This window comes from Pongo pygmaeus, chromosome 10 (genome assembly GCF_028885625.2).
Source record: "Pongo pygmaeus isolate AG05252 chromosome 10, NHGRI_mPonPyg2-v2.0_pri, whole genome shotgun sequence".
NCBI lineage: Eukaryota > Metazoa > Chordata > Mammalia > Primates > Hominidae > Pongo > Pongo pygmaeus.
This window is the reverse complement of record NC_072383.2, coordinates 41,698,953-41,725,064: the sequence shown is the minus strand read 5'-3', so window position 1 is coordinate 41,725,064 and position 26,112 is coordinate 41,698,953. Positions and strand designations below refer to the sequence as shown.

At 37.1% G+C, this 26,112-nt stretch overlaps 1 protein-coding gene across 3 annotated transcripts in view; it reads right to left on the bottom strand.

Moving 5' to 3' along the window:
* Positions 1-26,112, bottom strand: part of TMEM117 (transmembrane protein 117) — a 561,961-nt gene that overhangs the window by 180,116 nt on the left and 355,733 nt on the right. For all 3 annotated transcript variants that reach the window (XM_054443489.2, XM_054443491.2, XM_063672657.1), the window contains one exon: positions 6,482-6,579. In XM_054443489.2, coding sequence (XP_054299464.1) covers positions 6,482-6,579 — 98 coding nt within the window. The remainder of the gene's footprint in view (positions 1-6,481; positions 6,580-26,112) is intronic.

Sequence of the window (26,112 nt, the reverse complement as noted above, 5' to 3'; positions counted from 1 at the left end):
TCCCTATTGCAGTCCCAGAAGGACTAACACAATTGAAAGATATAAATATGAACAAATATATAAATAAGGTAAGCATGTATTTTTCTCTGACTTAATAGCAAAGCTTTGTCCAGCTTACACATAGAGACATTGGTTCCTCTTTGGTTTCTGGAATATGAGTCACTCATACACCCAGCCATTATAATCAGGTTTTATTTAACTTTTGTGAGAACTAATTCAGATATTGACTCATCTGACCTGTGACACCTGCCTATAGATTCTACCTCTAGTTTCTCAGAAAACTTCCTTGGTGCAAAAACAAACATCAAAGCATTTCAAACTTCAATATATTTAATGCATTTATCCCTTATTCTAAAGAAAGAAGGCACACACAAAGGGAGCTCTGGACAGCAGGGGAAATGAAGAAAAAAGATATTTTGAAAACAAGAGCTGGCACTATGTAACCAGCACTGCTGAGGGGAATTCATGCTGGATCTGGGCAATGGCAGCAGTCTAATCCCAGAAAAAGACTGCTCATCAATGGGGACTCTCACAGGTCTCAACTTGTCTCAGATGAACCCTTCCCTGCCCTCTCCACATCCCTTAGTTTTGAACCATGGCTCATAAAACAAATAATAATTCACTTTCACTTAATAATGGTAAATGAGTTGCTCTGTAGAGGACATCAAACTACTAGTTACTAATACTATTACCAAAACTCTTCTACCTGATATTTCCCGATTCTTAGGTCTTTTTATTACCTTATTGTATTTTTATGATTATTATGTTACTCTCCATACCATATTTAATGTATATTAAGATAATAATCATTTGTTGATTAACTCTTCTCTGGTCAGAGGTAAACAACTAAGTTCCTTTTGTTAGACTTTAATAACTATGATATTCAAAGCAGGAAAAATATCAGCTGCTACATTTGTTTCCCAGTTAAGAATTAAGATAATTATGATTAAGAGATACCCCATCCAAACCATTACACTGGTAGAGAAACTACTTTAAAAAATATACAACATTGCACATCCAAAAGAGGAAACATAAAATTTAATCCTATGTACCAGGATGGAACAGAGTACACAACTGCTGTACACAGATACACACAGCAACACACTATGAACATTTTGCTTTCCAACTTCTCCTGGAGTTTCCAAGTCATCACAGACCACAGTTTTTACCAACTGCTTTGCCACTATAATACTCAAATACTATAACACTTGCCACTATAATACTCAGTAATACTCAGATTACCATCTTTCCAGTTTCCAGCATCAATTTCCTTGCCATTTGCTGCCCAGCCCTTAATACACAAATTTCAGCTTTCCGTTATGGCAGCGCCCCATTTCTAGGGATGACTTTTTGTAAACATCAGAATGGGTTATTTTATGCTACAGTATCAAACAGTCCTTAAATCTCAGTTGATTATTTCTCTCTCAAACTACAAGTCTGCAGTGTTATCAAGGATGCTTGTTTTATCCTGGTCATTCAGGGAATCCAAATGACAAGTGCTCCAGCTAGACACAGGCTTCCACAATTGCAACTGAAAAGAGAGCTCCTTTTGGCTGAGAGCGGTGGCTCATGCCTGTAATCCCAGAACTTTGGGAGGCCAAGGTGGGCAGATCACGAGGTCAGGGGTTCAAGACCAGCCTGACCAACATGGTGAAACCTGCTCTCTTCTAAAAATAGAAAAATTAGCCGGGCGTGGTGGTGCATGCTTGTAATCCCAGCTACTCAGGAGGCTGAGGCAGGAGAATCTCTTGCACCCAGGAGGCAGAGGTTGCAGTGAGCCAAGATTTTGCCACTGTACTCCAGCCTGGGCGACAGAGCAAGACTCCGTCTCAAAAAAAAAAAAAAAAAAAAAAAAAGAAAGAAAGAAAGAAAGAAAGGAGCTCCTTTCATTGCATCTCATTGAATATTAAATATTTCCACCTAGATATGGCACATGTTAATTTTATTCACATTTGCCTTGATCAAGGCAAGTCATGTAATCAGAGGGGGGAGAAAGGTGAAATCCTCTTACGTGTCTGGAAGGTGAAGACCTGGAGTATTTGTGAAGCCCTAATGACCACTACATCTCCCAATCCCTTCTTCCACCAATTCCTCTACTAATCATAGAAGTCTATTTTGTCTTTTTTTTAAAAAAAAAAAAAAAAAAGAGCTAAGCCTTTGGGAAATATCATCCTAAAACTCTTCCCTTCAAAAGCATACAAATTGTGTCTCTAGAGAGTATACAAATCAGGGGGATAGAAGCTAACATGAATATCATATTACTTGTTCTTTATGTAGCTGTTCTTTTACTTCAGACACAAGTCAGTGAAAATGGTTGTTGGTAGCGCCTCTGAGAAATAGAAGAGCATAAGGCATTCACATAGCATTTAGATTCTTAGATCTTTACTCTTTTTAATTATCAAAAGGACTAGGAAAAGGGCTTTGGAAGAGATCTATAAATATTCCTCCCTTTTCACCTTTCAAATATTGCCACTATTTAGGCTCCCTTGCAATATGAAAGCCCAGGTGCTACAGCAGCCTCATCTTTGCACAACTGCAGAAAGAAATAGGAACCATTTTCTTCAACGTAGAGACACCTATCACTGAAAATTAAGGAAGAACTCAGTTTCTGACAGGTGTTTGTGAGTTAAAGCAGCTACAAGTAGGTAAGAGATATGTTTACTAGAACAAAATTACATGTTGTGCTGCTCAAACTGCCGTGCATAGTCACACTGCAAGTTAAGAAAGATTTCCTTTGCAAAATTTTTTCTCCACCATACTTTTTTTTCACACTAATCTCTTTCCTTAACTAAAGCAAAATCAAAAGAAAATACCCATTTTTGAGTGGGCGACATAAAGTATATAAATATTGTCTTTTATTTAATCTAAAACCTTGCCAATGAGTTTTGTATTTTATCTCCTAGGGCCAAAAAAACAAAACAAAACAAAACCCCAAATGCCCTTTTTACTTGCTAAATCCCTTTTATGTGAAAAGTATGAACAAAAAGGAAGATTTCTTTGCTTCCCACATAATTTCTATATTCAACTTTTTCCATCAGCTTTTCCTTTTTTACAACCATGAATATCATTGTCAAGATAATCTAAATGTATAGAAATGGATAAAATGGAAAAAATTTTTAAAGTGGCATTTAAATTGTTCTTCAGTTACTTTATGCAATGATTTGAAATACTACTTTTGAAATATAACAGTGAAAACAATCTCTCTAATATATTGCCTAATTATTAATAATTTTACAGAAAGAATAACTACAAAAAATGTGAATTTTAGTTTGCTCTCTATTTAAGAATATTATCTATTTGCCAGTGACTAATTAAATTATCATTTTTATAAGATTTAAACTATGTTTTAGAATACCCACTGGGCTATGTTATCACATATATTAAAAATAAACCCATTTGAGGCCGGGTGTGGTGGCTCACACCTGTAATCCCAGCACTTTGGGAGCCCAAAGTAGGTGGATCACCTGTGGTCAGGAGTTTGAGACCAGCCTGGCCAACATGGCAAAACCCTGTCTCTACCAAAAATACAAAAACAAAAAACAAACAAACAAAAAGTAGCCGGGCGTGGTGGTGTGTGCCTGTAATCCCAGCTACTCTGGAGGCTGAGGCAGGAGAATCACTAGAACCTGGGAGGCAGAGGCTGCAGTGAGCCGAGACTGCACCACTGCACTCCAACCTGGGCTACAGAGTGAGATTCTGTCTAAAAAATAATAATAATGAAAATAAAAAAATTAAAAAAAAACTTTGTAAGACATTGGCGATATACAGACCTGAGTGATAATGTTCAAAGAAAAAAATCATATTAATGGATTTCTCTCCTCTGAAACAGCAATCATGATTAAGAACAGCTAATGACAACAATCATAGGGGCCTATAGAATACATGGCTTACCCTTGCAAATAGTATACATGTGACCTTGATAACTAGCAGAGAACAGTCATCAATCAGCTACCTTTGAAGATACATGTATTACTCCATTCTCATGCTGCTGTGAAGAAATACCCAAGAATGGGTAATTTATAAAGAAAAGAGGTTTAAATGACCCACCATTCCACATGGCTGGGAAGGCGTCAGAAAACTTACAATCACAGCTGAAGGGGAAGCAAACACGTCCTTCTTCACGTGGCAGCAGGAGACAGAAGTCCCAAACAAATGTGGAAAAGCCCCTTATAAAACCATCAGATCTCTTGAGAACTCACTATCATGAGAACAGCAAGGGGGTGACCCCCCCGATTCAATTACCTCCCACTGGGTCCCTCCCATGACAAGTGGGGATTATGGGAACTACAATTCAAGATGAGATTTGGGTGGGGACATAGAGTGAGATAGTATCAGTACACTAATAAGAAACGTGTAAACATAGTAAATAAATATTGTTTTAAGAGAGACCATCTATAAACACATTTGATATTAGTTTACCTTCTTTCAAATTCTGACTTTTAAAACCCATGTAGGGAATTTTGTAGGGAAGAGGGCTCCCAAGAACTGTATGTTCTTCTTTAGCACCTTACCTAAACAAGAATTAACATTAATCATTTGGAAATTTACACACTGATGTATCTTTTGTTCTCCTAGAGGTAGTCCTAGTGTAATAATTATAAACTAGGGCTCTGGAGTCAGAGACCTATGCCTATAACAATAGCACCTATCTTATGGGATTGTCATGATTAACTAAATAAAGATACAGGATGTAAAGTCTTTGGCCTGCTGCCTCAAGCAAAACATACTATCAATAAATATTTCTTATAATCATTAGATTATATATTATTCAGAAAAGCTATATGGGAAGTTTACAAATAGGAAAAAAGATGGAGGTTAAATAGTGCCATAGGCCACATGTGACCCATGAAGATGAGGTGTGAATACACATCTAAAAAATCATATTCATTTTCCTAACAGTATTGAAAATCCACTTTTGTTTACCTGCTAAGAATTGAGTTCAAAATGTCATATATCTCCAGCAACATTTAATGATAGTACTAAAGCACAAAAGATAACATAGAGTGTATATTTTCCTCAAGTACTTAGTTACTATGATTTTTGAAGCTTTTGCATTTAAAAAAAAAAATCAACTGCCAGAATTAAATCCAAGAATAAACAGATTTTTTTCTCTTCTGTTTCAAAAGGCAGGTATACAGGATAATATATGCCACAGCCAGCTATACTCAATTACAGTAGTCCCCCTTATCTGGCGGGCGTACATTCCAAGATCCCCAGTGGATACTTGAAGTCCTGGATAGTATTAAACCCTATATATCCTATGCACAAACGTATTTTTCCTTCTTTACAATTGCAGGGACAGAAGATCCATTCTTACCATATTTCTCAGCATATGATATGTTAACCTCAGTGTATGATTATTTTTCTTTCCTTATTAAGTAGAGAACTTTCACCTTCTCACTTAAAGGAAGCCACATCACTTCTCTTCGGCTTAACCCAAATTGCCAGCATCAATACTCTTGTGCTTTGGGGCCATCATTAACTAAAATAAGGATCACTTGGACATAACACTGCACTACCTTAACAATAGATCTGACAAGTGAGATAGCTACTAAGTAACTAAAGGGCAGGTAGCATCGACAGCATGGATAGACGCTAGACAAAGAGACGACTGATCTCCCGAGAGGGTATGAGGCTTCATCACACTACTCAGAACAGCACACAATTTAAAATGTATGTATGGTTTATTTCTGGAACATTCCATTTAATATTTTCAGACTGCAGTCGACCAAGGGTAACTGAAACCAGGGAAAGCAAAACCATAGATAAGGGGGAAATACTGTAGAACATTTATAAGTGTTAGTTTACATAACTTTTCTTGGGATTATATAATTATTCAACTGTATATTATATCACATAGAATCATGTGCTTGGGGAGTGTCCCACAGCCATGTGAAAGTGCCCTTCTTGCTGCCTCTCCATTCCTATCTTTTCTGTTTGAACTTGTTCACATACACATAAATAATGGTGACTTCACAAAAAACAAAGTTCCATAAGACATGGATTGTTTTTTAATTGCAAAGATTGGGCTGCAGAGCTAAAGGAAACTACGTAAAGAAGAAATGCCAATGTAGAAGATGTGATTTGTAAAGAGGTTCCTTTTCTTTATCACTTCTCAGAGCAAAATCATATCCTGTCAAATATACTAGGCAATTTAGTATTTATAGGAGACAGTTTCATCTATCAGATTTCACTGATGAAAATTACAGCTTGTTTTTGCTGAGTCAAGAACTTACCTCTGGTCAAATCTTAATTCTATCACTATATTAGCAAAACTTCTCTTTTATAAATGTGAACATACACAATATGTAAGAAGAAATTAATTCATAAAATAATTAGGATAATGGTTTTAATGGAGCATAGTAGCCACCAAAAATGTCCGGCTAGTTAGAATTCTATATCTGTAAGGAAAATTACACCCAACTCAAGTCCTTTAGTGAATGAGGCAAGGCAGAAATAAATAAGTGAAACAATTTCCTACCAGAATAAAGTGATCCTAACATTTCCTTTCTTCCAGAAAGCTCTTGCTGATTTTCCCCAGTCAGGATAGGGTTTGTCCTGAAGCATCATATCAGTGACCTGAAGCAATGAAAGGAACTTATTCAGCACTTTCAGAAATCTTAAAATCAGATTTAACTATAAGCCTATAATTTACATTCTATTGAGAATAGAATAAGTACACGTTTTAACATTATAACATATGCAGAAACAAAAATTAGGATATACTTCATTCAATTAAAAACTTTAATAGTTTCTTTGACTGTACATAGGGAATAAGCACATTTAAAGTCATTCAACATGTCAGATATTAAGAATTTTTTAAATTTTAAGATTACCGGATATAAGATGGTACCATAGAAACAAAGCATATGTAACAAATAAAATACTATATTCTTTTAAAGTTTGTCTAAATCCAAAACTCAAGCATTCCCTGATGTCTAGATTTTTAGTGATATCATTAATCAAAATATTATCTTCTCTTTTCCTTCCTTACGTCTTCCAACTATATGTGTGGTAAAGTACTCGTACCCAGTTCTATAGCATATTTATTTTAATTAGCTAGCATTCTCTCACCCACAATTCTATGCCTTCATCTAAAAATGTTCTTCCTCTTTTCCTCACCTGCACAGATTCTGCCCATCTTCTGAGGCCTAAGTCATATTACTATTGTGATGTCTTCACTGTTCTCTCCCACTTATAGAAAACTTGTGGTTCTTGACCCATCCTTCTCATGTCATGTATCACCTTCTACCTTCTCTTTTACTTACTCATATGCTTTTTTCTCTCTTCATTAGGCATTGAAATCCTTGACGGTGAAGATCTTTCTATCCCTTCTAATGTCAAAGGGATTTTTATATACTAGACCAAAATACTTGTTCAAGAAGAAATGATAAAATAAATTAAGATATAAATGCCTGTTTTTAAAGATCCATTAACAAAGTACATTGCTCATCTACCACATCACATATTAATGGTTTCAGCAGAAGCCCAAAGTATTATAAATAGTTAATCTATTAGAAAGGTATTTTAAAAATCCAATGAGGATGGAGAATAAATTTCCTTTAAAAAAGTGTTACATAAATTTGTGTGTATGTTATACACATGCACACTTTTCCCATTTCCAGAAAATCTGCCTTCCCTTCAAGAGAAGAGAACACTATTCCATTACTTATGATTTTAATTAATAATGTTCAAATCCAGACAAGACAGATTCAAAATTATGAAAACAGAAACGAAATGAGGTTTACTGCATTGAGTAAGAGAGAATTTTCGTCATCCACTAAAATAAATTTTTCTCTTGTGCTTAAAGCTTTATCATTGCATTTAAGTATAGCTTTCAACAGTGGCCTTGAAATGGGTGAAATTTAATCATTTATGATGAAAGATTGTGATTCAGTGGGAGTCCTTTTAGATCAGTGACCCCTTCAATAGTACTGGACTTCCTGTGGAAGGCACATCAATTCTCAAGCAGGGTCATCCAAAATGGTCTCTGGAAACATTCACCGGCATGTCACTGCTTCACATGCTCACTTAAGTGACACGATCAGAATGGTGGATAAGGATTCCAGTTTCCAGGAAAGATCTGATTTTAATTCTTCATATTATTTCTCAATGTCATTTCTAGGAATAGAGTTCCCAAGATCCTCTTGGTTGATGAGAACCAAAGTTAGTCCATTCCCTTTCACTGAGTAACACTACAAATTTATGCAGGCTTTATCTAACATAGGGCCTACAATAATTTGTGGCTTCATTGTTGAATCAAAAATGATTTCAACAATCATGTGTGGTTTTAATATAAACTTTCAGTTCATTTCTCTTTAAACTGTCAATCACTATATAAATGTGAATGCAACTAATATTAAGAATTCAAAAAGGAAAACACTTTTTGCTTATTTTTAAAGAGAAACTAGTTCATCGATGATTTTTTCAACTGTTTATTTTCTTCTTGATCCTTTTAAATTACAGAATTATATTTTCTCACTCAAACTAATGCCCATGGATTGTATTTTCCATCAAAATGATTCATGATACTTATCAAAAGGAGTAAGGGGAAGACGATAGAATAAAAATTAACCATGAATCAAGTGAATTACATTGTTAATGGAAAAAAAGAATAAAGGTGAAAATAGAGAAATTTAAATCTCACATACTCTTAGGTATAAAAAGAGTTTTATATCATAACTTCTCTTGAGGAAGAAATTGCTGTTTTTTCCAAATACAACAATTTCAGCCACCGTTCCTTTATAACCTTCTTTAATAACAGGTCTAGTGTCAAATATTTTAGCAAAATCTAAAGGTTACATGAATAAATACGTAAATAAATATTTCTTGTTGCATCAGACTTTTAAAAGATTTAATTAATTCTCTTAGGCAATATTTATCCTGTTCCAGAAAGAATCAACGTGGTAATAAATATTTCCAAGGAACAGAATGATTACTGGGTGGGTTTTATTCAATTTTCAATGTTTTCTCCAGGGCACTTTCTGGGAAATACTTATTATATTTTCTAGAAGGAGACAATCTGCGGCTGTATGACCAATTACTACAGCTGCATGTTTTGTAAAAATGACATTCAAGGATAAAGGATTTTCTCAGGAAAATGGTTAGATGAAGCAAAAAAAAAAAAAAAAAAAAAAATCTTTCTGATGCCAGGCAGCTGATTTTTGCCACCTCCAGCTCGAACTCTTTAAGTCATATCATCAGATTAATGTCAGGTCACTTGCAGCTAAATTGGCAGAAGCAGAGACAGTCATTAAAGGGATGCATTCCATAAAGAAAAATCCAATTATCTCCTGCATTAGAGAAATCAAATTCATTTCTGATGTTGGTCAAGGACAGTCTTTGTGGGAAAAGATGCCAGAAAGGGAGACTAAAGACAACGCCATGAGGTTTCTGTGTAGCATAAATACACAAAACCTGTGAATACCTCTCTCACAGGCAGGTATTAGAATTTGAAATTGCAAATCTTTCTATGCTGGGAGAAATGTGCTTAACTCTTTGTGTCTCAGAATCCTTCCCTTCCCTTTTCCTCTCTACTAGGTCTCTGTATAGAACTCAGAACCTCATTACGGCACTCACCGCATCATGGCTTGTCAGATAATCTTTTTCAGTAGAATATAACTTATTTTAGAATACATATTGTGCAATCTGAGCAAAAACATGCATTTTGAGGTTTAAAAGTCAGTAAATGGTTGTAAAAAAAAATTATCTCTACAGAAATCTAAGTGAAATCTTTGCTTTCCTTTGAGGTGAGCCTATATGATGCCAGGCAACAACAGCATGAAAATAGCAATGATGAGAGTTATACTTCACATTTGCTATACAGCTTCATGGATTACAAAGCTCTTAATGGATTTTTCTTATTAAGAGTCACAGCAACTTTGTAAAGTAAGTCATTATTTTCCACCTTTCAGCAATGGAGGAAGAGAAGTCAATGAGGTTAAATAACAGAGCAAGGTCACACATCTATTATACCATTATGTGCACTATTTCCAGAGCCAGCCTGCCTGGGTTCTAACCCTAAATATATTTCTTAGTAGGTTTTTTTTTTTTTAAATTTAAGGCAAGGTAATTAACCTCTCTGCACCTTGTTTTCTTATTAATCACTTATGAGCACAAAATATGTATATTAGCAGGTGGTATAATAATTATTGGTGTGTTATTGTTTGTATCTGAGATTTCTATCCAATCACTTTGCTTCACATCAATAATACAACACACAAATGGATTTAGAGTCAAAGGATTTGACAATCAATCTTTTCTATAAAGACAAGACTATCATATACTGAACTATTAGAAAATGACAAAGACATAATTTAATGTTAAACTATGATACAGTCTATAATTGCTATTAAAAATCAGAGGGAAGGAGGTCACTGAAGGCTGCAGTCATCTAACAGGGCTTCATAAAATATTTGTGTGACAAAACTGAGTATTAATTGACATTCTGTATGATTCTCTACTTTTGCCATTCTTATCTTCTTAGCCTGATTACAAGCTAATTCCCATGCAGGTACTACATATACTATATCTAAAGTCATATTTGATATAGTTGTATGCTAAGCATGTGATATTCATGTAAAATATTGATTTATTAGGGATACAAAGCCAAAATAGAAAAATAACTATGGCTATGTAGTGTTGCTCTTGAGGTAGCCACTAATTGGTGGAGCATCATTTAAGATAAACAAATGTCATTCTATCAATAAACAAGCATATACATAAAGGATATTAATGAATATAATAGATAAAATTTTATTTGATAGTATGTCATTTTATTTATTTCTACTTAACAATATACTGACTTCATTCAATATTAGCACATACAAAGCTGTTTAGATAGTTTCTTCTTGCTTTAATTGTCCATCATACCTTTTTAAAAATTTTTTTGACTTTTATTTTAGGTTCAGGGAGTACATGTGCAGGTTTGTTGCATGGGTAGGTTGTGTGTCACTGGGGTTTGCTGTACAAGTGATTTCATCACTCAGGTGGTGAGCATAGTATCTGATAGGTGGAAGTTTTTGGTCCTCACCCTCCCCACTCAAGTAGGCCCTTGTGTCTGTTGTTCCCACCATTGTGCCTCCATATATCAATGTTTAGATCCCACTTATAAGTGAGAATATGCAGTATTTGGTTTTCTGTTCCTTTATTAATTTGCTTAGGATAATGGTCTCCAGCTGCATCCATGTTGCTGCAAAGAACATGATTTCATCATTTTTTATGGCTGCATAGTACTTGATGGTATTTATGTACTATATTTTCTTTATCCAGTCCACCACTGATAGGCATTTAGGTTGATTCCACATCTTGCTATTGTGAATAGTGCTGCAATAAACATCCATGTGCATTTGTCTTTATGGTACAACAATTTATATCCTTTAGGCATATGCCTGCTGGGAACAGGCCCCCAAATCTGGCCATAAACAAAATCTCTGCAGCACTGTGACATGCTCATGATGGTTATGATGCCCACGCTGGAGGTTGTTGGTTTACCAGAATGAGGGCAAGGAAAACCTGGCCCACCCAGGGCAGAAAACTGCTCAAGGCATTCCTAAACCACAAACAATAGCATGAGCGAGCTATGCCTTAAGGACATGTTCCTGCTGCAGATAACAAGGCAGAGCCTGTCCCTTTGTTTCCCATAAGGAATGCTTTTAGCTAATCTAATGTTGTGCACATGTACCCTAGAACTTAAAGTATAATAAAAAAATAATAATAACAAAATAAAATAAAATAAAAAGAAATAATGCTTATCATTGGCTTGCTGTCAATAAATATGTGGGTCAAACTTTGTTCGTGGCTCTCAGCTCTGAAGGCTGTCAGCCCCGTGATTCCCACTTTGCACTCTATTTCTGTGTCTTTGTCTTAATTCCTCTAGCTTCACTGAGTTAGGGTCTCCACGACAGAGCTGGTCTCAGCATATGCCCATTAATGGGATTGGTGGGTCAAATATTAGATCTATTTTAAGTTCTTTGTGAAATCTCCAAACTGCTTCTCACAGTGGCTGAACTCATTTACATTCCCACCAGCAGTGTATAGACATTCATTTTTCTCTGCAGCCTAGCTGGCATCTGTCATTTTTTTTCTTTTTAATAGCCATTCTAACTAGTGTGAGATGGTATCTTGTTGTGGTTTGATTTGCATTTCTCTAATGATTAGTGATGTTGAGCTTTTTTTTTTTCATATGCTTGTTAGCCATGTGTATGTCTTCCTTTGATAAGTGTCTGTTCATGTCCTTTGCCCATTTTTTAATGAGATTATATATTTGTTTTCTTGCTTGTTGATTTATTTAAGTTCCCTATAAATTCTGGCTATCAGACCTTTGTCAGATGGATATTATGCAAATATTTTATCCTATTCTGTATTGTATTCATCTGTTCTCACACTGCTAATAAAGACATGCCCAAGACTGGGTAATTTATAAAGGAAGAGGTTTAATGGACTCACAGTTACACATGGCTGGGGAGGTCTCACAATCATGGCAGAAGGCAAAGGAGAAGCAAAAGTATGACTTACATAGTAACAAACAAGAGAGCTTGTACAGAGGAACTCCCATTTATAAAACCATCAGATCTCATGAGTCTTATTCACTACCACAAGAACGGTATGGGGGAAACTGCCCCCATGACTAATTATCTCCACTGGCACCTCCCTTGACATGTGAGGGTTATTACAATTCAAGGTGAAATTTGGGTGGGCACACAGCAAAACCATATCATGTAGGCTGTTCATTTACTCCACTGATAGTTTATTTTGCTGGGCAGAAGTTCTTTAGTTTAATTATGTCCCACGTGTCCATTTTTGTTTTTGTTGCAATTGCTTATGGGAACTTCATCATAAGCCTATGTTTACAATGGTGTTTCCTATATTTTCTTCTAGGATTTTCTTTTTTTTTTAAATTTTATTATTATTATTATTATTGTTATTATTATACTTTAGGTTTTATGGTACATGTGCGCAATGTGCAGGTAAGTTACATATATATACATGTGCCATGCTGGTGCACTGCACCCACCAACTCGTCATCTAGCATTAGGTATATCTCCCAATGCTATCCCTCCCCCCTCCCCCCACCCCACAACAGTCCCTGAAGTGTGATGTTCCCCTTCCTGTGTCCATGTGTTCTCATTGTTCAATTCGCACCTATGAGTGAGAATATGCGGTGTTTGGTTTTTTGTTCTTGCAATAGTTTACTGAGAATGATGATTTCCAATTTCATCCATGTCCCTACAAAGGACACGAACTTATCATTTTTTATGGCTGCATAGTATTCCATGGTGTATATGTGCCACATTTTCTTAATCCAGTCTATCATTGTTGGACACTTGGGTTGGTTCCAAGTCTTTGCTATTGTGAATAATGCTGCAATAAACATACATGTGCATGTGTCTTTATAGCAGCATGATTTATAGTCCTTTGGGTATATACCCACCAATGGGATGGCTGGGTCGAATGGAATTTCCAGTTCTAGATCCCTGAGGAATTGCCACACTGACTTCCACAAGGGTTGAACTAGTTTACACTCCCACCAACAGTGTAAAAGTGTTCCTATTTCTCCACATCCTCTCCAGCACCTGTTGTTTCCTGACTTTTTACTGATTGCCATTCTAACTGGTGTGAGATGGTATCTCATTGTGGTTTTGATTTGCATTTCTCTGATGGCCAGTGACGGTGAGCATTTTTTTATGTTTTTTGGCTGCATAAATGTCTTCTTTTGAGAAGTGTCTGTTCATGTCCTTCGCCCACTTTTTGATGGGGTTGTTTGTTTTTTTCTTGTAAATTTGTTGCAGTTCATTGTAGATTCTGGATATTACCCTTTGCCAGATGAGTAGGTTGTGAAAATTTTCTCCCATTTTGTAGGTTGCCTGTTCACTCCGATGGTAGTTTCCTTTGCTGTGCAGAAGCTCTTTAGTTTAATTAGATCCCATTTGTCAATTTTGGCTTTTGTTGCCATTGCTTTTGGTGTTTTAGTCATGAAGTCCTTGCCCATGCCTATGTCCTGAATGGTAATGCCTAGGTTTTCTTCTAGGGTTTTTATGGTTTTAGGTCTAACGTTTAAGTCTTTAATCCATCTTGAATTGATTTTTGTATAAGGTGTAAGGAAGGGATCCAGTTTCAGCTTTCTACATATGGCTAGCCAGTTTTCCCAGCACCAATTATTAAATAGGGAATCCTTTCCCCATTTCTTGTTTTTCTCAGGTTTGTCAAAGATCAGATAGTTGTAGATATGTGGCATTATTTCTGAGGGCTCTGTTCTGTTCCATTGATCTATATCTCTGTTTTGGTACCAGTACCATGCTGTTTTGGTTACTGTAGCCTTGTAGTATAGTTTGAAGTCAGGTAGTGTGATGCCTCCAGCTTTGTTCTTTTGGCTTAGGATTGACTTGGTGATGTGGGCTCTTTTTTGGTTCCATATGAACTTTAAAGTAGTTTTTTCCAATTCTGTGAAGAAAGTCATTGGTAGCTTGATGGGGATGGCATTGAATCTGTAAATTACCTTGGGCAGTATGGCCATTTTCACGATATTGATTCTTCCTACCCATGAGCATGGAATGTTCTTCCATTTGTTTGTATCCTCTTTTATTTCCTTGAGCAGTGGTTTGTAGTTCTCCTTGAAGAGGTCCTTCACGTCCCTTGTAAGTTGGATTCCTAGGTATTTTATTCTCTTTGAAGCAATTGTGAATGGGAGTTCACTCATGATTTGGCTCTCTGTTTGTCTGTTATTGGTGTATAAGAATGCTTGTGATTTTTGTACATTGATTTTGTACCCTGAGACTTTGCTGAAGTTGCTTATCAGCTTAAGGAGATTTTGGGCTGAGACAATGGGCTTTTCTAGATATACAATCATGTCGTCTGCAAACAGGGACAATTTGACTTCCTCTTTTCCTAATTGAATACCCTTTATTTCCTTCTCCTGCCTAATTGCCCTGGCCAGAACTTCCAACACTATGTTGAATAGAAGTGGTGAGAGAGGGCATCCCTGTCTTGTGCCAGTTTTCAAAGGGAATGCTTCCAGTTTTTGCCCATTCAGTATGATATTGGCTGTGGGTTTGTCATAGATAGCTCTTATGATTTTGAGATACGTCCCATCAATACCTAATTGATTGAGAGTTTTTAGCATGAAGGGTTGTTGAATTTTGTCAAAGGCCTTTTCTGCATCTATTGAGATAATCATGTGGTTTTTGTCTTTGGTTCTGTTTATATGCTGGATTACATTTATTGATTTGCGTATATTGAACCAGCCTTGCATCCCAGGGATGAAGCCCACTTGATCATGGTGGATAAGCTTTTTGATGTGCTGCTGGATTCTGTTTGCCAGTATTTTATTGAGGATTTTTGCATCAATGTTCATCAAGGATATTGGTCTAAAATTCTCTTTTTTTGGTTGTGTCTCTGCCCGGCTTTGGTATCAGGATGATGCTGGCCTCATAAAATGAGTTAGGGAGGATTCCCTCTTTTTCTATTGATTGGAATAGTTTCAGAAGGAATGGTACCAGCTCCTCCTTGTACCTCTGGTAGAATTCGGCTGTGAACCCATCTGGTCCTGGACTTTTTTTGGTTGGTAAGCTATTGATTATTGCCACAATTTCAGCTCCTGTTATTGGTCTATTCAGAGATTCAACTTCTTCCTGGTTTAGTCTTGGGAGGGTGTATGTGTCGAGGAATTTATCCATTTCTTCTAGATTTTCTAGTTTATTTGCGTAGAGGTGTTTGTAGTATTCTCTGATGGTAGTTTGTATTTCTGTGGGATCGGTGGTGATATCCCCTTTATCATTTTTTATTGCATCTATTTGATTCTTCTCTCTTTTTTTCTTTATTAATCTTGCTAGCGGTCTATCAATTTTGTTGATCCTTTCAAAAAACCAGCTCCTGGATTCATTTATTTTTTGAAGGGTTTTTTGTGTCTCTATGTCCTTCAGTTCTGCTCTGATTTCAGTTATTTCTTGCCTTCTGCTAGCTTTTGAATGTGTTTGCTCTTGCTTTTCTGGTTCTTTTAATTGTGATGTTAGGGTGTCAATTTTGGATCTTTCCTGCTTTCTCTTATGGGCATTTAGTGCTATAAATTTCCCTCTACACACTGCTTTGAATGTGTCCCAGAGATTCTGGTATGTTGTGTCTTTGTTCTCGTTGGTTTCAAAGAACATCTTTATTTCTGCCTTGATTTCGTTATGTACCCAGTAGTCATTCAGGAGCAGGTTGTTCAGTTTCCATGTAGTTGAGCGGTTTTGAGTGAGATTCTTAATCCTGAGTTCTAGCTTGATTGCACTGTGATCTGAGAGATAGTTTGTTATAATTTCTGTTCTTTTACATTTGCTGAGGAGAGCTTTACTTCCAAGTATGTGGCCAATTTTGGAATAGGTGTGGTGTGGTGCTGAAAAAAATGTATATTCTGTTGATTTGGGGTGGAGAGTTCTGTAGATGTCTATTAGGTCTGCTTGGTGTAGAGCTGAGTTCAATTCCTGGGTATCCTTGTTGACTTTCTGTCTCGTTGATCTGTCTAATGTTGACAGTGGGGTGTTAAAGTCTCCCATTATTAATGTGTGGGAGTCTAAGTCTCTTTGTAGGTCACTCAGGACTTGCTTTATGAATCTGGGTGCTCCTGTATTGGGTGCATATACATTTAGGATAGTTAGCTCTTCTTGTTGAATTGATCCCTTTACCATTATGTAATGGCCTTCTTTGTCTCTTTTGATCTTTGTTGGTTTAAAGTCTGTTTTATCAGAGACTAGGATTGCAACCCCTGCCTTTTTTTGTTTTCCATCTGCTTGGTAGATCTTCCTCCATCCTTTTATTTTGAGCCTATGTGTGTCTCTGCATGTGAGATGGGTTTCCTGAATACAGCACACTGATGGGTCTTGACTCTTTATCCAATTTGCCAGTCTGTGTCTTTTAATTGGAGCATTTAGTCCATTTACATTTAAAGTTAATATTGTTATGTGTGAATTTGATCCTGTCATTATGATGTTAGCTGGTTATTTTGCTCGTTAGTTGATGCAGTCTCTTCCTAGTCTCGATGGTCTTTACATTTTGGCATGATTTTGCAGTGGCTGGTACCGGTTGTGCCTTTCCATGTTTAGCGCTTCCTTCAGGAGCTCTTTTAGGGCAGGCCTAGTGGTGACAAAATCTCTCAGCATTTGCTTGTCTGTAAAGGATTTTATTTCTCCTTCACTTATGAAGCTTAGTTTGGCTGGATATGAAATTCTGGGTTGAAAATTCTTTTCTTTAAGAATGTTGAATATTGGCCCCCACTCTCTTCTGGCTTGTAGGGTTTCTGCCGAGAGATCCGCTCTTAGTCTGATGGGCTTCCCTTTGATGGTAACCCGACCTTTCTCTCTGGCTGCCCTTAACATTTTTTCCTTCATTTCAACTTTGGTGAATCTGACAATTATGTGTCTTGGAGTTGCTCTTCTCGAGGAGTATCTTTGTGGCGTTCTCTGTGTTTCCTGAATCTGAATGTTCGCCTGCTTTGCTAGATTGGGGAAGTTCTCCTGGATAATATCCTGCAGAGTGTTTTCCAGCTTGGTTCCATTCTCCCCGTCACTTTCAGGTACACCAATCAGACGTAGATTTGGTCTTTTCACACAGTCCCACATTTCTTGGAGGCTTTGCTCGTTTCTTTTTATTCTTTTTTCTCTAAACTTCCCTTCTTGCTTCATTTCATTCATTTCATCTTCCAGTGCTGATACCCTTTCTTCCATTTGATCGCATCGGCTCCTGAGGCTTCTGCATTCTTCACGTAGTTCTCGAGCCTTGGTTTTCAGCTCCATCAGCTCCTTTAAGCACTTCTCTGTATTGGTTATTCTAGTTATACATTCTTCTAAATTTTTTTCAAAGTTTTCAACTTCTTTGCCTTTGGTTTGAATATCCTCCCGTAGCTCGGAGTAATTTGATCGTCTGAAGCCTTCTTCTCTCAGCTCGTCAAAGTCCTTCTCCATCCAGCTTTGTTCCGTTGCTGGTGAGGAACTGCGTTCCTTTGGAGGAGGAGAGGTACTCTGCTTTTTAGAGTTTCCAGTTTTTCTGCCCTGTTTTTTCCCCATCTTTGTGGTTTTATCTACTTTTGGTCTTTGATGATGGTGATGTACAGATGGGTTTTTGGTGTGGATGTCCTTTCTGTTAGTTTTCCTTCTAACAGACAGGACCCTCAGCTGCAGGTCTGTTGGAGTACCTGGCCGGCCGTGTGAGGTGTCAGTCTGCCCCTGCTGGGGGGTGCCTCCCAGTTAGGCTGCTCGGGGGTCAGGGGTCAGGGACCCACTTGAGGAGGCAGTCTGCCCGTCCTCAGATCTCCAGCTGCGTGTTGGGAGAACCACTGCTCTCCTCAAAGCTGTCAGACAGGGACATTTAAGTCTGCAGAGGTTACTGCTGTCTTTTTGTTTGTCTGTGCCCTGCCCCCAGAGGTGGAGCCTACAGAGGCAGGCAGGCCTCCTTGAGCTGTGGTGGGCTCCACCCAGTTCGAGCTTCCAGGCTGCTTTGTTTACCTAAGTGAGCCTTGGCAATGGTGGGCGCCCCTCCCCCAGCCTCGCTGCCGCCTTGCTGTTTGATCTCAGACTGCTGTGCTAGCAATCAGCGAGACTCCATGGGCGTAGGATCCTCTGAGCCAGGTGCGGGCTATAATCTCCTGGTGCACCGTTTCCTAGGCCCGTCGGAAAAGCACAGTATTCGGGTGGGAGTGGCCCGATTTTCCAGGTGCCGTCTGTCACCCCTGGAAAGGGAACTCCCTGACCGCTTGTGCTTCCCGAGTGAGGCAATGCCTTGCCCCTGCTTCGGCTGGCGCACGGTGCACTCACCCACTGACCTGCGCCCACTGTCTGGCACTCCCTAGTGAGATGAACAGGGTACCTCAGATGGAAATGCAGAGATCACCCGTCTTCTGTGTCACTCACGCTGGGAGCTGTAGACCGGAGCTGTTCCTATTTGGCCATCTTGGCTCCTCCAACCTCTTCTAGGGTTTTTATAGTTTTAGATCTTACATTTAAGTCTTTAATCCATCCTGAGTTGGTTTTTGTATATGGTGAAAGGAAGGGGCCAGTTTCATTCTTCTGCATATGGCTAGCCAGTTATCCCAGCACGATTTATTGAATAGGGAGTCCCTTCCCCATTGTTTGTTATTATCAACTTTGTTGAAGATCAGATGGTTGTAGGTGTATGGTTTTATTTCTGGGTTCCCTAACCGGTTCCATTGGTCTCTGTATTCGTTTTTGTGCCAATATGCTGTTTTGGTTACAGTAGATTTGTAGTGTAGTTTGAAGTCACGTAGTGTGATGCCTCTGATTTTGTGCTGTTTGCTTAGGATTGCTTTGGCTATTTGGGCTCTTTTACTGTTCTGTACGAATTTTAGAATAGACTATGGGTAATTCTGTGAAAAATGGTAGAAATAGCACTGAATCTGTAAATTGCTGCAGAAAATATGGCAATTTTAATAATATTGATTCTTCCTATTCATGAACATAGAATGTTTATCCACTCATTTGTGTCATCTCTGATTTCTTTCAAAAGTGTTTTCTAATTCTCATTGTAGATACATCTTCCACCTGCCTGGTTAGCTGTATTCCTATGTATTTTTTTCTTTTTGAGGCTATTGTGAATGAGATTGTGTTCTCGATTTGGCTCTCAGCTTGGACATTATTGACATACAGAAATGCTGCTGATTTTTGTACACTGATTTTGTATCCTGAAACTTTACAGAAGTTGTTTATCAGTTTAGGAGCCTTTTAGGATTTTCTAAGTATAGAATCATATTGTCTGTGAAGAGAGAGAATTTGACTTCCTCTCTTCCTATTTGGGTGTCTTTCATTTCTTTCTCTCCACTGATTGCTTTGGCTAGGAATTCCAGTACTATTTTGAATAGCAGTCGTGAGAGTGGGTATCCTCGTCTTGTTCTGGTTCTCAGGGGGAATGCATCCACATTTTGCCCCTTAAGCATGAAGTTAGCTGTGGGTTTGCCATAGATGGCTCTTATTACAGAATATACATTATTCTCAGCTGCACATGACACATACTCTAATATCAACCATATGCTTGGCCATAAAGCTATTCTCAACAAATTCAAAAAAAGAAAAATCATACCAACTACACTCTCAAACCACAACATTATACAAATAGAAATCAATATCAAGAAGACGTATCAAAACCATAGAATTAAATGAAACTTAAACAATCTGCTCCTGAATGACATTTGGGTACAGAATGAAATTAAGGCACAAATAAAAAGTTCTATGAAACAGATGAAGACAAAGAAAGAGCATACCAGAATCTCTAGGACAAAACTAAAGCAGTGTTAACTGGAAATTTCATAGTGCTAATCACCTACATCAAGTTAAAAGGATCTCAGATTAACAACCTAACATCACACCTAGAGGACTAGAAAAACAAGAGCAAACCAATCCCAAAGCTAGCAGAAGAAATGAAGTAACCAAAACCAGAGCTGTAATGAACAAATTTGAGACATGAAAATTCATACAGAAGATGAACGAAACAAAAAGTTGGTTCTTCAAGAGAGTAAACAAGATTGATAGAGTGCTACCCAGATTAAGTTAAAAAGAGAGATTTAAATCAACACAATTAGAAATGACAAAAGGGACATTATCACTGACCCCACAGAAATACAGAAAAACCTTACAGACTGTTGTAAGCATTTCTATGTATAAAAATTAGAAACACTTGAAGAAACGGATAAATTCCTGGAAACATATAACTTCCCAAGATTGAACCGGGAAGAAACTGAAATCCTGAAAAGACCAAAACAAATTTCAACATCAAATCAGTAACAACAACAACAAAGGCCATGTGTGGTGGCTCACCCCTGTAATCCCAGCACTTTGGGAGGCCAAGATGGTCAGATCACCTGAGATCAAAAGTTTGAGACAAGCGTGGCCACCATACCAAAACCCTGTCTCTACTAAAAATATGAAAAAGAAAAAAATCCAGGCGTGGTGGTACACACCTGCAATCTCAGTTACTCGGGAGGCTGAGGCAGGAGAATTGCTTGAACCCTGGAGGCAGAGGTTGCAGTGAGCGGAGATGGCGACACTGCACTCTAGCCTGGGTGACACAGTAAAACTCCATCTAAAAAAAAAAAAAAAAATGCTACCACTTCCAAAAGAGTCCTGGACCAGATGGATTCACAGCCAAATTCTATCAGACATACAAGAAGAGCTAGTACCAATCCTACTGAAATTATTCCAAAAATCAAGGAAGAGGAATATCTCCATAACTCATTCTGTGAGGCCAGCATCATTGTGACACCAAAACCTTGAAGATTCACAGTGAAAAAAGAAAACTGCAGGCCAGTATCCCTGATGAACATACACACAAACATCTTCAACAAAATACTAGCAAACAAATCCAGCAGAATATCAAAAAGCTAATCCGCCACAATCAAGTAGGCTTTATTCCTAGGATGCAAGTTTGGTTCATTATATGCTAATCAATAAATATGATCCATTTACTGGAACACATGAACAGAATTAAAAACAGGTACCACATGATCATCTTAATAGATGCAGAAATAGCTTTTGATAAAATTCAACATGCCTTCACATTAAAAATAAACAAACTAGGCATCAAAGAACCATCATAGCTTTTTATGTGCATTCTTCTAAAATATGAAAGGTTTCTATTTTGTTCTAATTATTATCTTTATAATTAGACTTTATTTAGGCATATATTAATATTTTCTATTTGTTTAGATTTTACTTACTCCCTACTATGAGCATGGACAAGAAAATTTTATTTCTGCTTCCTCCCCTTTTGTCTTCTTCCCTTTCACTACCCTATTTTATTATTTTTCCTATCAACATATTTAACTCTTTGAATATCTTATATTCCTATTTTACTTATCATCTTTAATGATATCTTCTCCCCTCATCTATAAAAAATGAGAAAATAAAAATATTTTACTTTCTTACAGTATATTTAATTTTTATGTTCTTAGGGTTTGGGAATATTTCTACATTCTGCTTTATAATTGGATGTTATGTATTTCTTTTAAACTTGACCCTAAAACTAAATTGGTAAGACAACGATATAGCCTACAACCAACCTGTTTATTTTTAAAATACTTGGCCAATAATTAGGCTGAGTTTAAAATTATTGGGTCACATTTTTTCCCTAAGAAACTGGAGGCATTCCTTTATTGCCTTAACATTGTTGATGCTAAGAAGTGAGAAAACTGAACCTGAAATTATTTTTTTCCATCTTTCCAGGTAAATTAGTTTCATAAAGTATTCTTTTTATAGTTTGAGTAGAATAATTTTGCTAAGTTTACTGACTTGTGTCAATTTTCTAGGCATGATTTACCCTTTCAATCTAAGAATTCGTCATCTTAGATTGAACAAAGTTTTCCTTTGTTCTGTTCAGTCTTTTTGGAATATTATCCTAATCCAAGACTTTTATTTTCCATTACTTTAGTTATATTTTTTAGGGACAACAATTATGTATATGCTGGTTTTCTCTGTCCTCTATGTCTACATTCCTTATTACCTTTCAATTTTGCTCATTGAGTTAGGATCTATACTGAGGATTTTGGAGTGTGTCAAGTAATATTTGTAGAGATTTCAATTTGACCTTTATTTATCTAATTTTCTTTCTGCCATGTTTCTTTCCTGAGTCCACCATCTCTTGTTTCATCTTCTATTGTCTCACATTATCCTCTCTGAATTCTTATGCCATTGCTTTGAAACCTCATTGCTTTGAAACCTCATTTTAAAAGGCAATTACTTCCCTAATTTAAAAAAAATTCAATATAATATGTTTGGTCACCATTTTCCTCTGGTCCTTGGTAGCATTTTCTGGTGGAGGACTCTTCCAACTTCTGCTGGATTTTCCTATTATTTTCTTCCTTTTTCTTCTTGGTGACAAAATTCTCACACTAGTTCCTTTGGGACTGATTGACATCTGAATGATGTGATTTTTTTCCAGACTTTCTGTATCCAAGAGGCTCATGTTGAGGCGTGGCAGGACCCACTCAGCCAGCACACTCTACCCGCATTGTGCCAGGGCTTTTAGAGTCTGGCACCTGTGTTGAAGAACTATCCTTTACCAACTTTGCCTTTGATCAGTAACCATCATGTTTCCTCTTTTCATTGTCTTGAAACATAGTTGACCGTCACTGCATTTGGGAACCCTCCATTACAGACTGATTCAGAGTTAGATATGTCACTTAGTCTTGATTCCTGTTCTCTGTGTTCTTTAGGTTGATTGCCAAAACTTCTCTATTTTAAAACAAAATTTCTGAATTGTTATTTAAAGTGATTTCTAAGAGGCCCATTTACAATAACACAAATTTTTGGCGAATTTGAGCATATATCACCCAAAATAATTAGTATTTCCATGAGAGGCTTGTTTCCTTTTTTAACAGTATCCATCAGATGACCTAAATAACATTTAAAGTCAGTTTTTAATTAACAATGTTTTCTATTAATGTCTTCCCCAAATACAACTTTGTTCAAAATAAAATAAATGTAATAGGAGATTCTGTAGGAGTTTGAACATAAAACCGTTTCAGCTCTTTTGAGAGATAATTTTGAAGAAACGTTTTGTTTAATATTCAGTATATGTGGTAAACTAAACATTGGGTTTATCTGACTACCTATTTTTATGACATAAATGAAACATGAAAAGTGTTTCATAAATGGAATGCTAAGGGTTTTTTTTTGTTTCTTTTTTGTTTTTTTGTTTGTTTGTGTGTTTTTTGAGATGAAGTCTCACTGTAATGCCCAGGCCAGAGTGCAGTGGCACGATCTTGGCTCACTGCAACCTCCACCTCCAGGGTTCAAGCCGATTCTCCTCTCTCAGCCTCCCGTGTAGCTGGGATTACAGGTGTGTGCCACCACACCCCGCTGATTTTTGTATTTTTAGTAGAGGTGGGATTTCACCATGTTGACCAGGCTGGTCTCGAACTCCTGACCTCAGGTGATCCACCCGCCTTGGCCTCCCAATGTGCTGGTATTACAGGCGTGAGCCACCATGCCCGGCTGCTAAGTATTCTTTAACAGCATTTAGTAGGTAGATTTTTCATCTCTTCTCTTGAAGATAATAGTAATACCATAGTCCCACATTGGTAGTGTCTCCCATCTCATGAAAATTACAGCAAAATACGCCACTAGAAACAGGATTTTCATAGATTTCCTTAATTATCTTTTAAATACTTCAATAAAGGTCCTGGTATAATTGTTATCATGGCCAACATTCTTTTAGTTCCTTGTGCAACTAAGAAAGTCAATTGAGACAATTAGGGAAGAATTTCCCCATCACTGAAATATTCTTTTCCTGACTTGGTTGATATCATTTTATTCAATTTCATTGAGGAAAATGTGGTCATATATTGGTCAGTATATTGTGGTCATATACTGGTTCACATCAAGAACAATACTTTAGGTGAAATTATAAGCAAGCATTTGGCACTTTCTCAGTATGTATAGCCAATTAATGCCAAGCTTTCAATATTAAGAAAACCCATAATTTAACATATGCTTTGAAATTCCCTATGGTGGTTCATTCAGTGACAGGATGGAAAGATAATGAATTTCTTTTAATTTGTAAAAGCAGATCTAATGTTTCAGAACTTTTACTGCCCATGGAATATGGTTCAGGATATACTGATTTACCAATAGCCAAAGCCAACATCAAAATGAGAACATCTTCACATACACAGGCCAAGAGGAAAGACTCTTCATCATGATGAAGGACATGAGCACTGACTAGGAGTGATGAGACACTGGTTACCAACCAGAAAATGTCAGAATTTAAATTGGAGAGGAGGTGAGGTGAACAACAGGGCTCCAGTATTTCTTCAAGTTGTTCATTTTACTTCTCTGCTTCTAAGCATATTGATATAAAGTCCTAAGTACACTACAGTCATATTTCCCAAAGTTTCTCCCAACATCATCATAACTGTAGTATGAAAAATGACTCCATTTTTTTGATGTTTGATTGCTTACAACGTTTAAGCCTCACCCCTCCTTCTTCCCTTTCTGCCTGACACTTGAGAAAACTGATAAGAAAACTATGGTGCCCCTTCCTTTGGTACCAGCAGGAAGTTTAAACCATGTATGGAAACTCTCACCCTGGTTTCACTCCAAGTACACCATAAAAATTCCAAACCAGGTTCCTTTCTTGGCCCTGGCTCAAGTTATTTTCAGATTTGCCTGGGAGCCTCCATGCTCTCCCCAGAAAGCCTCACTACTTATGAAATAAATCTTTTTATATCCTCTTGGGGTAAGTCTGACATCACTGGTCCCAACATCTGAATGAATTTTGGGTGTGTGTCCATCCTATGTATACAAAATGTTAACAACAGTAATAAACCCAACATCATTATGACAGGTAAAGAGTTTCTGGTTAATTTTTCTAATTTATTATTTGAGGTCCTAACTTTTCTTATGGAATAGGCAATACAAGCATCCTCTGTGGTGGCCCTGCTTTGTTGGTAATTTTGCATCCACTGTAGCATAGCATTATTTTCTTATGCATGCGCTTAAATTACTCTGAGATGGAAACAAAGTCTAAATTTCATGTCTTTGACACTATGTAAATACTGTACTATATAGGATGTATGTATGTAGTCTTACCCCCCTTTTGCTGCCCTTCCTATTCTAACCATACACAGCACATCACATACACAGACATACGTATATGACCCGTCTTACACAACATCACTTCCAACTGAGACAAAGAACAACCCAAAGGCTAACCAGAAAGGATTATGCATACTTACTAAGGAACATTACCTGAGTATACAGTTAAGTGAATGGAAACTGCAGATGAAAGTTTCCTTAATCACCTAGTGATGCCTTGAATAAATTGCCACAAGAAGTATCTTAAAATCACTGGCAAACATCTACTGGTGAACATTAAACCTGGAATGTATTCTACAGCTTTTTAGAGGCACAACCAGGATTTCATAATGCATGAATATTAATGCATCTGCTTATTATCTCAATGATAGCCTGCCCTGCTTTTATGATGTATTGCACCTTATTGCTGGATCCCTACTGATTTACAATGAGTGATGGACTGTTTTATTATTAAGTAAGGAAATTGGGCATGTCTCAGAATAAAGAAGCATTTAGAGAAAGACACCTGAATCATCTGAATACAGAAATATACACAATC